At 35.7% G+C, this 13,300-nt stretch overlaps 1 protein-coding gene across 3 annotated transcripts; it reads right to left on the bottom strand.

Moving 5' to 3' along the window:
* Positions 1-1,360: 1,360 nt before the first annotated feature.
* On the bottom strand, positions 1,361-13,026 carry LOC114413042 (DNA repair protein UVH3). 3 transcript variants are annotated; one of them, XM_028377199.1, is made up of 19 exons: positions 12,834-13,026; positions 12,494-12,744; positions 11,637-11,788; positions 11,469-11,558; positions 11,207-11,321; positions 10,861-10,938; positions 10,398-10,576; positions 10,190-10,313; positions 9,589-9,666; positions 9,450-9,503; positions 8,642-8,826; positions 6,749-8,435; positions 5,350-5,544; positions 5,179-5,264; positions 4,642-4,933; positions 4,399-4,535; positions 3,673-3,757; positions 2,933-3,496; positions 1,361-2,242 (listed from the first exon to the last, which is right to left on the bottom strand). In XM_028377199.1, exons 1-19 carry the CDS (start codon positions 12,919-12,921, stop codon positions 1,577-1,579), a joined length of 5,106 nt encoding a protein of 1,701 aa, XP_028233000.1. In that variant the 5' UTR covers positions 12,922-13,026; the 3' UTR covers positions 1,361-1,576. The 3 variants fall into 3 exon arrangements, with proteins under 3 accessions (XP_028233000.1, XP_028233010.1, XP_028233017.1); XM_028377209.1 differs by lacking the exons at positions 12,494-12,744; positions 12,834-13,026 and adding an exon at positions 12,342-12,468; XM_028377216.1 differs by lacking the exons at positions 12,494-12,744; positions 12,834-13,026 and having other exon boundaries at positions 11,469-11,538; positions 11,637-11,757.
* Positions 13,027-13,300: the final 274 nt, after the last annotated feature.

Raw genomic sequence — 13,300 nt, 5'->3', positions numbered from 1 at the left:
CCCAATACACCCTATAACACAAAAGGATATACTATAAGAGAAGGTTTTTGCTAGCTAGCACAATCCTCAACATGGATTCCCAATCTTCTTCAGAAGTTTCACTCTCCCCCATGGGTGGGCCAAGGGTATACCGTAATTATCGCAGGCTGGCTCAATCACTGTTTTGTAGTTGCCTATCATGTTTTCCATCACAGCAAGTATCAAGCCGCCAGTCTAGCGAGGTTACTCCAGCCATTGCCTATTCCAAATGCTATTTGGGAAGACATCAATATGGATTTTATAGTGGGACTGCCAAAATCAAAAGGGTTTCATGAAATTCTAGTGGTAATTGACAAGTTGAGCAAATATGGACACTTCATTTTGCTTAAACATCCATATTCGGCTCAATCCCTGGCAAAATTTTTTGTCTAGGATATAGCACAACTTCGTGGGATACCAACCTCAATTGTCAGCGATTGTGACCATAATTCCATCAATCACTTTTGACAAGAAATGTTTAAGCTGCAAGGTACGAAACTACACATGAATATTGCTTATCACTCGGAGTTCAATGGACAAACTGAGGTATTAATCAAAACATTAGAAACATGTCTTTGATGTTTTAGTTCAGAACAAGAACATGGGCAAAATTCATATCGTGGGCTGAATACTAGTACAATACTAGCTTCCAGAGTGCTGCCCACAACACTCCCTTTGAGATTGTGTATGATAGATCACCCCATCCTTAGTAAGGATTATACCAGGAGAAGTCTTTGGGGAAGTTGTAGCCCGAGATCTAAGGGACAGGGAATTAAGGTTTTGGTGGAAGCACTAAGGCAATTAAAGTTTCATCTTAGGAGAGCACAGGATTTGATGACTCACTATGAAAATGCCCGGAGGAAACCAACCAATTATGTTTTGAAGTTGACAAAAATAGCCAATTATTTTTCTCATCAGTTGACCAAAAATGTCCTAAGCACATTACAAAGCATTTCAAGACGGGGAAATGTTGACTCCGTACATGTCTATGAAAAAGTACTAGATTTAATTTCTCTCCTTCCTAAGTTGGATTCTCATTAATTAGTATAATTAGTGTTATCTTTGCCTCCGCAACCAATAAGTCTTGGGTATTGTACGGGGGAAGCGTTCTACACAAGCAGTTGTCATCACCCAATTACTCGCCTTCTGAAGTGCTTCTCATACGTGGTATCACCACAACCAATGTCGCTTCAGGATTTATCATCCAAGCACTAAACAAGTAGTACGCATATGCAGGTGATTAGGTGAACACGCAAGCACGAACAGGGAGATAGTGTGTATACCCTACCCTTGATGGTCAGTCAGTTACTGCTCATCCATAACAGCACATCATTTATTTTCATTTTCCACCACTGTCTAATGTTATTGATAGTTTATGGTGTTAATATTTGATTGTCATCAGAGTCATCATTAATAAACATATATGTGGAATAAGAGTCATCAACGTTTCTCCAAAAAATCGATTCAAATGGAACAAGAAAATACATGACTAAAATATAAACAATTTGGAGGATTGACAAATATGTGCACAAGCCTGACATCCAAAGTTAGAAAAGTTTCAGTTTTTCCTTCTTCTCTTCAAAAACGGCATGGCACTAAATGCTCCAGTGGAGGCTCCACTATTGTTGCGAGTATTCTCCTGTTTCAAGACCGCTATATCAGAATGATCATAACTACTAGCACTTGCAAGGTCATTTGGCTCTATATTGAATGGCCCTCCACCTTGTATCCCATTTTCAGGCTTTTCAGCGCCAGAAAATAATATATCTGAACTACTTTTATCACGATTAGTTTCATCCAAATAATCAGAACCGTGTGGAAAGTCTGCATTATAATCGACTGTAGCAGTATCGACATTGTCACTTGTATCCTGCTTGACACCTGTATCACCATCATCTAAACAGAATCCACCTCCCATTTTAAGGTAGTCATCAGAAGAGTCCTGATTGCCAGTACCAGGATGACAAGTTTCACCGGCATCTGTGCAAAACCAACCACCTGACTCAAGGGAGTCTGTAGGCAAGTTCTCCTCTGGAGGAAAATTCATTGCACTGCATTCTTTCGCCATGCTGAAATCTGTTGCACCATCTTCACAAGCACCAAGAATATGAGATAAATTTTCTTCTATTGGACCAGTCTGATTTCTCCGATCAAATGAATCATCAGAATCTTCATCTTCAGGCTCTTTGAAAGAATAGTTGACAGGTTTCCGAGATCGCATTGACTGTAAAGTACACAAATTGTAAGTGAAACATTCTTATTCTTTCAGATTTTTAGGCAAATGAGATCACATTCAATTATCTTCACATGTTATCAACCTACCAGAGAAATTTTTTCATTCTCTGGTTTTTAACAGATTAAAGATGATGCCTCTGTTTTACCAGAAAAAAAAATTTCGTTCTCATTCTCTTAAGGAAACACTTATAATATAAGCAATCAAATTAAGATCAAATCCTGACAAGTAACAACGGGTGTAAATCTAGTTCATCAGAATGTAGGGTTCCTTTCTTTTTTTTTATCTTGATTTACCACCTAACAGAATTATGGACCTTTTAACAGAACCATTTCATGAAGTTAAAATGATTGAAAGCACCAAATCAAAGCTATTTGATTATTACTTCTTTATTAGTGATTAAGAATTAAGGAAGGTTGCCAACAAAGAAACAACTTAATGAACACTGTATGGCCCTGTTTGGATATACTTCTCTATAAGTACTTGTAGGAGAATAAAATAAGGTAAAATGAATTGAGCTTCTCACATAAGTTAAGGAGTATAAGTTTATTATAGATTATGACAAAGCTCAATGATCTTATCTTATATTTTTCTCCTATAAGTACTTTTAGAAAAATTTATCCAAACAGAGCCTATATATTTTTCATTTTATAAATCAGAAAAATCGGAATGAAGGTTCACCCTTCGCACATCTTTTGGAACTCTATCCACATGCACTCTTGGCCCATGATCATCAATGTCACTGCTACCAGATGAGGCTTCAGTTTCGCAAGATTGAAAACTGAGACCTTTGTTATCCCTTCCTCTTTTTATTCCCATAATTCTACCTCTTCCTCTGCCACTTCTATTCCGAATCAATGCCTTACCATCATGTTGCTCTTCTTCTATCTGCAGACTTGGCTGTAAATTCTCAATCTCAGATGTACCAGGTGCTGAAGAGGGATCATCATTGACTTTCTTTTTCTTTGACTGTTCCTTAGCAACAGTATCATTCTTCCTTGACTGTTTTATTTTTGATTTCCTTCTACCCTCAAGATTTCCCTCTATTCCCCTTGAAGTCTCCAATGTGATATCCTCAGGTTCTCTCCCAGTCTTCCTACTCTTGGAGAACTCTTCTGCAGAATCATCTATCAAATCTGAAGGCTGCTTACCAGTGATTCCTTTTACCGCTTTCTTAATTCTTTTACTACGAATTTTTGCAAATCTTTCATTAAAATTGTAAAATGCTTCCAACCGCAATTGAGTCTACATTAAAAGATTAAACTGGTATCAGGATATTCATAATAATAAGAATTGAGAAGACACTAGACAATCAACAATTAGAAAGCTTGATTAGTGATCATATTAATTTCAACTTTTAATACAATAAAAATATAAAACAGTCAGTAAAAAGGGGGAGCAGATCAATAAAACAAAATAACCTCACGCTTGTTATACTCCTTTAAGACTGGTAGGATCAATTCATCTGCTTTCTGGCCAGTCCACCCAAATTTCTCCCAGCACAATCTGTGCACAGGAAGTAACTCAGAATATCAGAAAATATAGACATACATATTAAATTAAATACAGGTTTAGAAAAAGATTAAGTAAATTCCAAAAGTGAGATCAATAGTGTCTCAAGTAAAGATATGCGATAATCATGTTCAGATTTATAACTTTAAAAGAAAAGCATGGACCAATATCGGGGAAGACTGCCAAGTTTATGGAGCTCACTCATAGTACATAGTATCAACTTTAAAACCCATCCAAAGAATCAAAGCTAACTTTGAAAGAAAAGCATGAATCAATATTGGGGAACACTGCAAGTTTATCAAGTCCTAGTGCTCACACAGAACAAATTATCGACTTTCAAACCCATCCAAAGAAAAGCACCAAAATACCTTAAAGGAAAATTTAAAACTCAACTAATCCCAACCCCCTAAAGGCCTGGTACTGCATCAAGCAAGATAAACCTTACCAATGGAACAGTAAGCAGTTGATGAACAGAACCATCACTAGCTCAATAGATGAAGAGAAATGACAGACTAACCTACTATATGCTATCTTTTCGAAGCAAATCCAATGTTGTATATAATTATCAATGTACTGAATGGCCATTTAGTAGAAATAAAATTTATCGAAATAAGTATATAAACATATGAACTCACTTTCGAAGAACAAGATGATCTGGCTTTCCCCATGTGAATGGCTCAGTGGATTTATCAACATGGGGAGAATAGTAAGCAGATATAACAGTATCACTTGGAAAAGAAGAAGGAATGTGCCAATTCTTGCTAACATTTCTCTATTAAAAAAGAAAATAAAGAAAGTCACAAACAAACATGTTCTAATAAATACAAAACTATCCTTCATTATTTTACTGGAGAGCACAAAGGAAGGAAATCAGTTACATGCTTATTGAAGAAAGTTTGTTTTATTTCTTGGATGTAATCTGACAACTCATTTTGCTCCTGAGCATGGCAGATGTTTTGCATCACCGCAGACTCTTTAACATTGCAACTTGAGGAATTCATCTTTTCTTCAATTTTTGACCCTTTCTTTCTGGAATTTGAACCACTATTTGCATCCAACCTTCCAAGGATGGTGGGATCCGGTGACTCAACCCATTGCCGGAATTTCAGGAGGCCATCTTCCTCAGGGAATGCATTCACAACCTCAATAGCATTAACAATGCCAATCCCACTACATTAGCATGCAACACAAAAGGATCTAGTCAAGTTCATAGATGCAGAACCTATATATAATACCACAGAAATCCTACTACAAAGAAATACAAGGAAAGAAAGACATCTATTGAATATCCTATTATTACAAGTTGGACAAAGAAAAGTCAGATATAGATGTTTAGCAACATCTCATGCAAAAGGGTTTGGTTCACTAATAACTAGCCAAAAATATACACTAGAACAAGGTAAGTGTTGTTACACCTTACACCTTCAGTATAATCACTCCCAAGAAGTAGAGCCATGCGTATTAATTTTTCTCTGGTCAATCCAAGCTCCTTTTCAATATCCTGAATCAATCATAAAGAAAATCATGTATACAAAGTTTTTACCACAGAAATTTATTCACAGCTACTGCATTTAACAAATATTAACCTCCATGAAGTATGTCTCTACATATTTGCGGTCATCAAATATATTTTTGTAAACACTGCGTGCCCCAAATAAAAGGACATCAGAGTCATCAGTCACAACACCATCAACTAGTTTCTCAAGTTCCAAATAAGCACATTGAGCTTCTGCTTCCATTGGAGCAATAATATATGGCAAGCCAAACATTTGCAGTAGTTCCTACAGAGTATCAGATGCATCAGAAAGGGATCAAAATACTTAGCTCTGGAAAATCACTACTGATCATGGCATATGTGAATGAAAAACAATATATAAAGACATAGTGTAATCTGAAAACTTGCAAAAGTGTTCATAAGGTAATAATAATCACGATGAAGATGATGAAGATTAATCTCCTTATTAAGGATCATGACTTCAATTAATCATTCAATTAACACATCAGCCAGAGCTATAAATATTTCAAAACCACCACACTAAAATGTAAAATAGAAGGACAATGCCAAAGTCAACTAATCATGTTCTTTACCAGCATCCAACTCGCTACTTGTCAACTGGTGCATTAAGAGTGCAGAAAAAAAAAAACCCACTAAAATGAGAATTTTAAGATCTTATGCAATAAAGTGAGTGTAGTACCGTGCATAACAAACAATATAATGTGTTCATTTATGTTAGATAATGTTGAAAGTTGTGACTCATTGGCTCTTCCTCAGCTTGAGGCGTAATGAACCACGAGAGAGAAGTAGTGAACCACTAAGAAGATGTTTAACTTTGGCAATGATTAAGATAATAATAATCACGATGATGATGATGATGAAGAGTAATCTCCTTATTAAGGATCATGACCTATTTTGGGTGCCTTCTAAAGTTTTCAAATCAATTTTGACACAACTAGAATTGATTGAGAGAAGCGGACATGTTTAACTTTCTGATAAAAGAATTGATTTTAGGTGAGAGATCCACAAAAATATCTATGGGCTCATTTGTTTAAGCTTATTTTTTAAGAAAAGCACTTTTTTTAATAAAATAAGCAATTTTCTGTTTTTTTTATGTGTTTGTCTAAACTGTTTTCTCTTTAAAAAAAAACAGATCCTATCTACTTCTTAAAAAATCACATTAAAATGAACATTCCCAGACACAAACAAATTTACCCTTCAAAAGTGATTCTACCTTTACCATCCAAACAAAATTAATTCTTCTAGCCACACTTTTAAAATATCATTCCCAAATAAAAATTTCTTTGCCTCAATTTTTTCAAGATCAACTCTTTCAACATTAATTCATTTAAAATCAATTCTAACACAATATAACACAAATTAGATCGTAAATTGGCAGAAAAAAGAATGAAAATTCCAGCAATAATTTTTATGATAAATTAATAATTAGCCTTGATATGATACAAATTAGATCAGTCTCAGTTCCACACCTGACATTCAGTGAATAATTCACTGTTTACAGATTCTGCATTCCGCTCTAGCTTCCTCTGCTCATTTTCTAGGTTGATATATTCTTGACCAAGAATTTGCATTTCTTCCTCCAAGCTAACCTCAGCTGCATGAGCAGGAAAATGTCCCGGGGTGTTAACCACATCATTGCCAAGGCTACTATTCCTTTCCTCGTAGAAATTTCTATTACTGTCCTCTGAAGGCAATTTTGGCTCAATATCAAGGTCTTCTGTTGATCCTTTCAAGGATGACTCTACCAAAATAGCAGGTTTGGTAGTGTCAGTAGAATTACTCAATGGTTCAGATTCTTGAATATAGTTTTTTTTCCCCTCTTCAGTTGCACCAACTGGATCAACCTTGGATGTATTGTCACAATAGAAAGACACTTTACCATCATCATGTTTATCCAATAATTGCTCAGCAACCATAGGGACTAGGTCCTTCGTCATTACATTTGTATCTGAAATTGAATCTACAAAACAAGAGTGACTGTCCATTCTGCAAGGTGTGTCGATCAATATCTCAGTGTTATTGGAATTAAAAGTCACAGATGACTTTGACTGACTTCCATGAAAATGGAAAGTTTGTTCATTATTGCCAGAAACAAAATCATGCTTTTTATCTCCATCTTCAATTTCATGTAATTCATTTTTTTCAGTACTGTCTTCCCTATTTTTATTATTCAGAAACCCAACGTTGTCATTTAAATCCACAGGGTCAGAATAATACAGATCATCACCATGTTCTAAACCACAATCCAATTTGTTCTCATAAGTATTTGAATGCTCATCTACAGCTGGCATGCATTTAAGTTTCATATCCCCTATACTTTCAAGACTTCTCCTTATTGCCTCTTGCAAATCAGACTCCTCCTCCAACCACCCTTGAGATGCCAATTTTCCTGACAGTAAGGTGCTGTTAGCACCATCACAATCTCCTTCCTCCCATTCTACTTCTCTTTCATTATTTTTATGATCATCTGCAACAGAAGACTTCAATTCTACCACGTCATGTTCAGGATAAGCATTACTCTTACCTTCGAGAATTCCTTCTTCCCAATCACAATCTGAATCAGAATGAGAAGGTTGTTCGGTTGCTGCAGTATCATCAGCACCAAAGATTGCCACTGGATTTCCTCCTACTAAACTAGAAAATATATCATCCTCATCATTTGCGAACTTATTCTTGCAATCATATTCAAAAGATATCTCTATCAATGTATCTCTGTCAAGCATTGTTTGTTCATTTTGCATATTCTGTCCAACTAAGTCAACATTCATCTCTTGTGATTTACCAACAAGCTGGATCCCAGAACTTTCATATGGACCATTATTCTCAGCATTTTCCACTGTTCCAATATTCGCAGCCTTGTTCACATATGCTCTTTCCTGCTCAATCTCCTTCAACAAATCCAAATTCCGTTGTATATCACAGGTCATACGCATCCCCATAGCTCTCAATCTACTAACTCGAAACCGACCCCTCTCATCAAGATATGTCTGAATACTTTCATCAGCAGGCTCACCAGGTTCATTGTGAACCAATCCGCTTGAAGTATTAGAATCATTTCCTGCCACAATGCTATCTGTAAGGTTCTGTGAAGGATGTACTCCCTGGACCTTCTGTTGTGTATCTTTATTTTTCTCTAAGCTGGTGGAGGTAAGTTCTCTGACATATTTAGGAATGAAAAGAGCAAGGAAGTTGTCAACATTCAAATTCCACAAGGCATCATACTTAATTAATACATAGAAATGCCTTTCAAAAAAAAATTAATACACAGGAAAAGCACCCAACCATATTTAAGGCTAATATATATTAAGGACTAGCAATTTATTCATCGATAGCAAAAAATAATTGAAAATAAGGTCACTTACTGTTTATCACCAGTAAAAGAAGACGAGAAAATATATTCTCTGTTGGCTTCAGATGCAATCCGTGAAGTCTGTACACCACCTACTCCTCCTACAGCTGCAGCTTTCTGCACTTCATCTATGTCCCGTCTGAAAGCGACAGTTTTAAGGTAAGCTTGTATCTGTAGCTCAGAGAATTTTGCTGGATCCTGGAACGAGCCAATTGAATGACATATTAAGTTCAGTGCGCAATCACAACTAGAAGTGAGGAAAAGTAATGCTGATACCAAAATGAACTAAAAAAAACAACAGCATCAATGGCATCAAACAAAAGCATAGTGCCAAACCAAATAACTTATAGAACATTAAGAAGCATGAGTTTCTAGATTCATGATAATACCGTAACAAAAGAAGAAACTTCCCTATTTACTAATTTCTAGAAAAGCCATGAGTTTTCTATTCAGAATCCCACACTCTCACGTTCTGTTTATAAGGACAATAAAAATAACTAACAATAATATGGCTTTGCCACTTCTAAAATTGCAAATCAGTACACCATACGAACCCAATGATTTTATTATCATTTTCGGTATTTTATGCCAATCAACCAGTTTGATTATTTACCTGTAAATCATCCTAAGTACCAACAAACAAGTCTCGATAACACCTAGCACCCACTAACAGGAATACATTTGCCACCAACATTTACTAACAATCACAGAGGACCAATGTCAAAAGATTGTAAACTACTATCCATGACAATTGCAATTTTTAACAAGGTACATGTTTTACATTTTAATATATCAATTACATATGAATTCTATCCACAAACCTTTTTGACTTTCTGATACTTTTGTCTGTTCTCTGCAATCAAACGCTCTCTCATCTGCAGAATAATTATTCAATCACTGATATCAGAATAAAATGTAAAAGGTACTTTTTCTAAAAAAATACTTTATGAACTCAATTACCTGAACAAGAAGGTCCAGTTGCATTGATGGAGGCAATGAGGCTAGAACAGCAGGATCAATTTTACCATGCATAGCTGGCTGAGAAAAGAAAACAAAACAAACTATTTCATATTTTTTATGCATAGATTAGACATCAGATGACAACTTTTAAGTTTGGAGTTGGGGAAGAAAGGTGAAAGGACAGTTATGTCATGTATTGTATGCCAGTTATGTGTGCTTAGTAGCTGTAGGATACTGATATGATGTATTTTATGGAAGCTATGTGTGTATTTCTTAAACATGCCATGTGACAGATTTCTGATTCATTGCATTAAATTACTGTTGTTTGAAGGAGGCTCCTTGTTCTAGCTTAGGCCTGTGTTAGTGTTCTGTGCTATTATGGATTAATTCTAGAACTCTTTCAATTAAATCTTCCAGTTTGTGTGTTCAAACTTGAGTCCAACAAAAGGATTAATATTAAAGTGCAGTTCAGAATCATTGTGGTTTTCTATATTAAGATTACTAAATTGGAAACGGGCCAAGAGTTGTTGCCTATACTCTCAGCAAAAACCAGCAGATTAACTAACTAAAAAGACATACATGTCTGGAAATATAAACTCACCAGTATCATTTCTTCATCTTCATCATAGTCAACTTCCTCTTCCTCAATAGCGGAAGCCCCAACAGAAGTTGATGTATTATTTACTAACTCTTCATTTTCCTCCATAGCAATAGATGCAGCTAACCTAATAGACCCATCAAAACAAGCATGACTAATAAACAAGAAAAAGCATTATAATTCCAAAATGATGACATTTCATGGAGCCTACATTTCATCAATTGAGTGTTGATTGTCACTCCTTGATGTAACATTGTCATGTCTGGAGCTACAACCTACCATGTCAGCTTCAATGAGCAGAATCCCCTTACCCTTGCCCCGATAATTGACATCATGTTGATTCTGATTGTCAACTTCCTTTACTAGTCCTTCGGTTTTCTTTCCTTTAAGCTGAAATCAAAAAAGAAACAAAAACATTTTTTACATCTAAACCAAATGAAAGACAATATATCATATACAGATGAGTTGTGAGCATGCCAATATATCATATGATGCTTTCTCGCATATATTATCCAAAAACCGAGAAAATATTCTTGAAAGCATTCTATCCGATCCCTTATTTCTTGTCAATTAATGTCGTAGTCAAAAGGCGGGGGGGACCTTAATAATAATAACAAGAAAAATGACCAAGTACATCGCAGAAGACAATATCATCTATATATGTGAAATCTAACCTGTGCAAGAATATCAAGTTGCATTGATTGTGGTAAGGCAGCTAATACAGCCATATCAACTTCTGCATTTACTGATGGCTGAGGGGAGAAAAAAAATTTAGATGAAGCAACAATAATTGAAATATCAATAAATTTACTAGCATTAACAAAGAAAATAAGGATGTTACAACAACAAACAAAAATGAAATATTGTCTCATTCCCCCACAATGACTCTATTGTTACACTCTTGGAAATGTATGGGTTTTGATAAAGAAACAAAAAGTATCTAAACAAAAATAATAGAAAAATCACATTACAGCAATTGCTACTTGTAACCATTCCATCATTCTACATTTGCAAATTTACCAATATAATTTGTTCGTCTGCATCACGTTCCTCCTCTAAAGGATTAATTACAATAGACGGCATTCCTTTTCTGGCATGTATGCCATTTTTCTCTGCAGCTATAGACGCTGCCAACCTAAATCAACTCAACCAAACATTATAGACAAATTATCAGTTATATTCAAGATCAATTGTATTAAAATAGTATTTTATGCAACTTATATAAAAGATAGTTCATGGCTTTTAATCCCCTTTATTTAGGATAAATATAAAGGTAGATCACATTTCATGAAGTTCCTCCTGGTTGTAAGTAGTCAATATTGTTGCCTGCGAAGAATTTCCGTCCTCCTTAGCTGCATATTTAGCCACAGACCTAAATAAATTATTCAAATAATGAGCATAACGCTGACAGAAGAAGCAACTATGATTTACGACAGCATATGCAGATTACATTTCATCTAGCTCTTTCACATGACTTCCTCCTAAATCACTTCCAACAAAGTCCTTCTGATTAGATTTTTTCTGACCCTTAGTATCACTATTCTTCTTCATCCTTTGGTTCTTAAGATCATCAGCCAGTTCCTTCAACCTTAATGCCTTTAACTGAAAAAAAAAAAAAAAAGAAACAGAGAATAACAAAAGTTAAGACTGCCACACATAACCAATACAATAGATAGAATGCAAACGCACTTTATGCTATATCTGTTCACCCATTATCATAAATGGTACAACAATTCTTTGTTTGATAGTAATGTAGGAAAGCAGAGCGGAAAATGAAAATCCAAATTCGCTACCCTAAGATATCCAAGGCCCATTAAATCACAAATGTTATACAATCCAACATGAGGCTAATGTAATTGAATTCTTTTCACTTTGCAAGTATCACAGTAACAAGCACGTGTCCCTCAAAATTACCGAATCAACACGCATTTCCACACACTACAATATTCACAACATGCATGCGTGCAATAGATGAAGAAACATAAACAAATTGCACCACCAACAACACATGGACAATCATTTAGGAGAGTCAGAAGTCAGCAGAAAGAGAAGTTTTCTATCGTCACTCATCGCAGCAAAGAGTGGAAAATTACTTATAACTCTGCTTTCTTACTACAGAAATACCCGAAAAGTGAATAAACAAATTGTACTCAACTCTCATCCATCCAATATTTTTTCTACTTCAAAGCGAATGTGAAGTAACGGTTTTCCTTCTATTGGAACCCAACGATGAATAATAGGGAAAAACAGTGATCATAGCTTCACGGTTGGTTGGTTAACAACGAAAAGCAAAAGGTCGTATTGTACATGATTGAGCAGCAATTTCTCGGCGGTTTTGCGGACTTTGGCTTGGGCGTTTTCACGCTGGCGGCGGCGTGCAATGACAGTGCGGCGCTTGAGGGCAGGGGTCCCGCCGTCGAAGACGAAGACCGGCTTGGTGCGGAGGAAAAGAAGTTTGCAAATGCGACGGAAGAAGCCCAGCAAATGGGCGTTGCGAACCATTTCGCCCTTCTCGTCGCGCATCGCTTTGACAAACTGTACCATCCATATGCTCGCATCTGAAATTATGCGAGAAAAATGAAAAAGTCGGTTATTTGTTTATGAAATGGGAGAGAGAGAAAGAAAGTATTAGGGTTTGAGGGAGTACCAACGGCTAGGGTTTTTCCGGCAAGGGTTTCGACGGAGACGCGGCGACCGACGGGGGCGAGGAGTTCCCAGAGACCGTGGACTCCCATTGTGTTGCAGCGCGGCTTCTTGTGCTTCAATCGCCTGTCAGCAGTCTTTATCGCGCCAAACAGCCAGGCCGATATCAATATGCTTCATGATTTAAGTCGGTTGCTACAATGTTTTCTAAAACATCTTTTATATTTATTTATAACTATTAATAAAAACAACTACTCATATTTAATTTATACATTTTCTTATACTATTTTATCTTCTAACTATTTCTGAAAATAACCTTTGAATCAAACAACTATTAGAAAAAATAACTCTTTCAATGTAATTATTATTTACATCTTTTAATTATTTTTTGTCTTTAATCTAAAACTAAAAAAATAAAAGAAACGGGGTAGTTTACAACTAGTGTGTGTGTATATATATATATACTAATAT

The sequence above is a fragment of the Glycine soja genome, chromosome 1, assembly GCF_004193775.1.
Source record: "Glycine soja cultivar W05 chromosome 1, ASM419377v2, whole genome shotgun sequence".
NCBI lineage: Eukaryota > Viridiplantae > Streptophyta > Magnoliopsida > Fabales > Fabaceae > Glycine > Glycine soja.
This window is presented reverse-complemented; position numbering and strand designations above follow the sequence as displayed.

Excerpts from the sequence above, each read along its gene's own strand:
- LOC114413042 (XM_028377199.1), bottom strand. The coding sequence starts at position 12,921 with ATGGGAGTCCACGGTCTCTGGGAACTCCTCGCCCCCGTCGGTCGCCGC. Across the intron at positions 9,504-9,588 it reads AACTGGACCTTCTTGTTCAG|ATGAGAGAGCGTTTGATTGC; the intron begins GTAATTGAGTTC and ends ATTATTCTGCAG. Across the intron at positions 4,536-4,641 it reads AAACTTTCTTCAATAAGCAT|AGAAATGTTAGCAAGAATTG; the intron begins GTAACTGATTTC and ends CTTTTTTAATAG.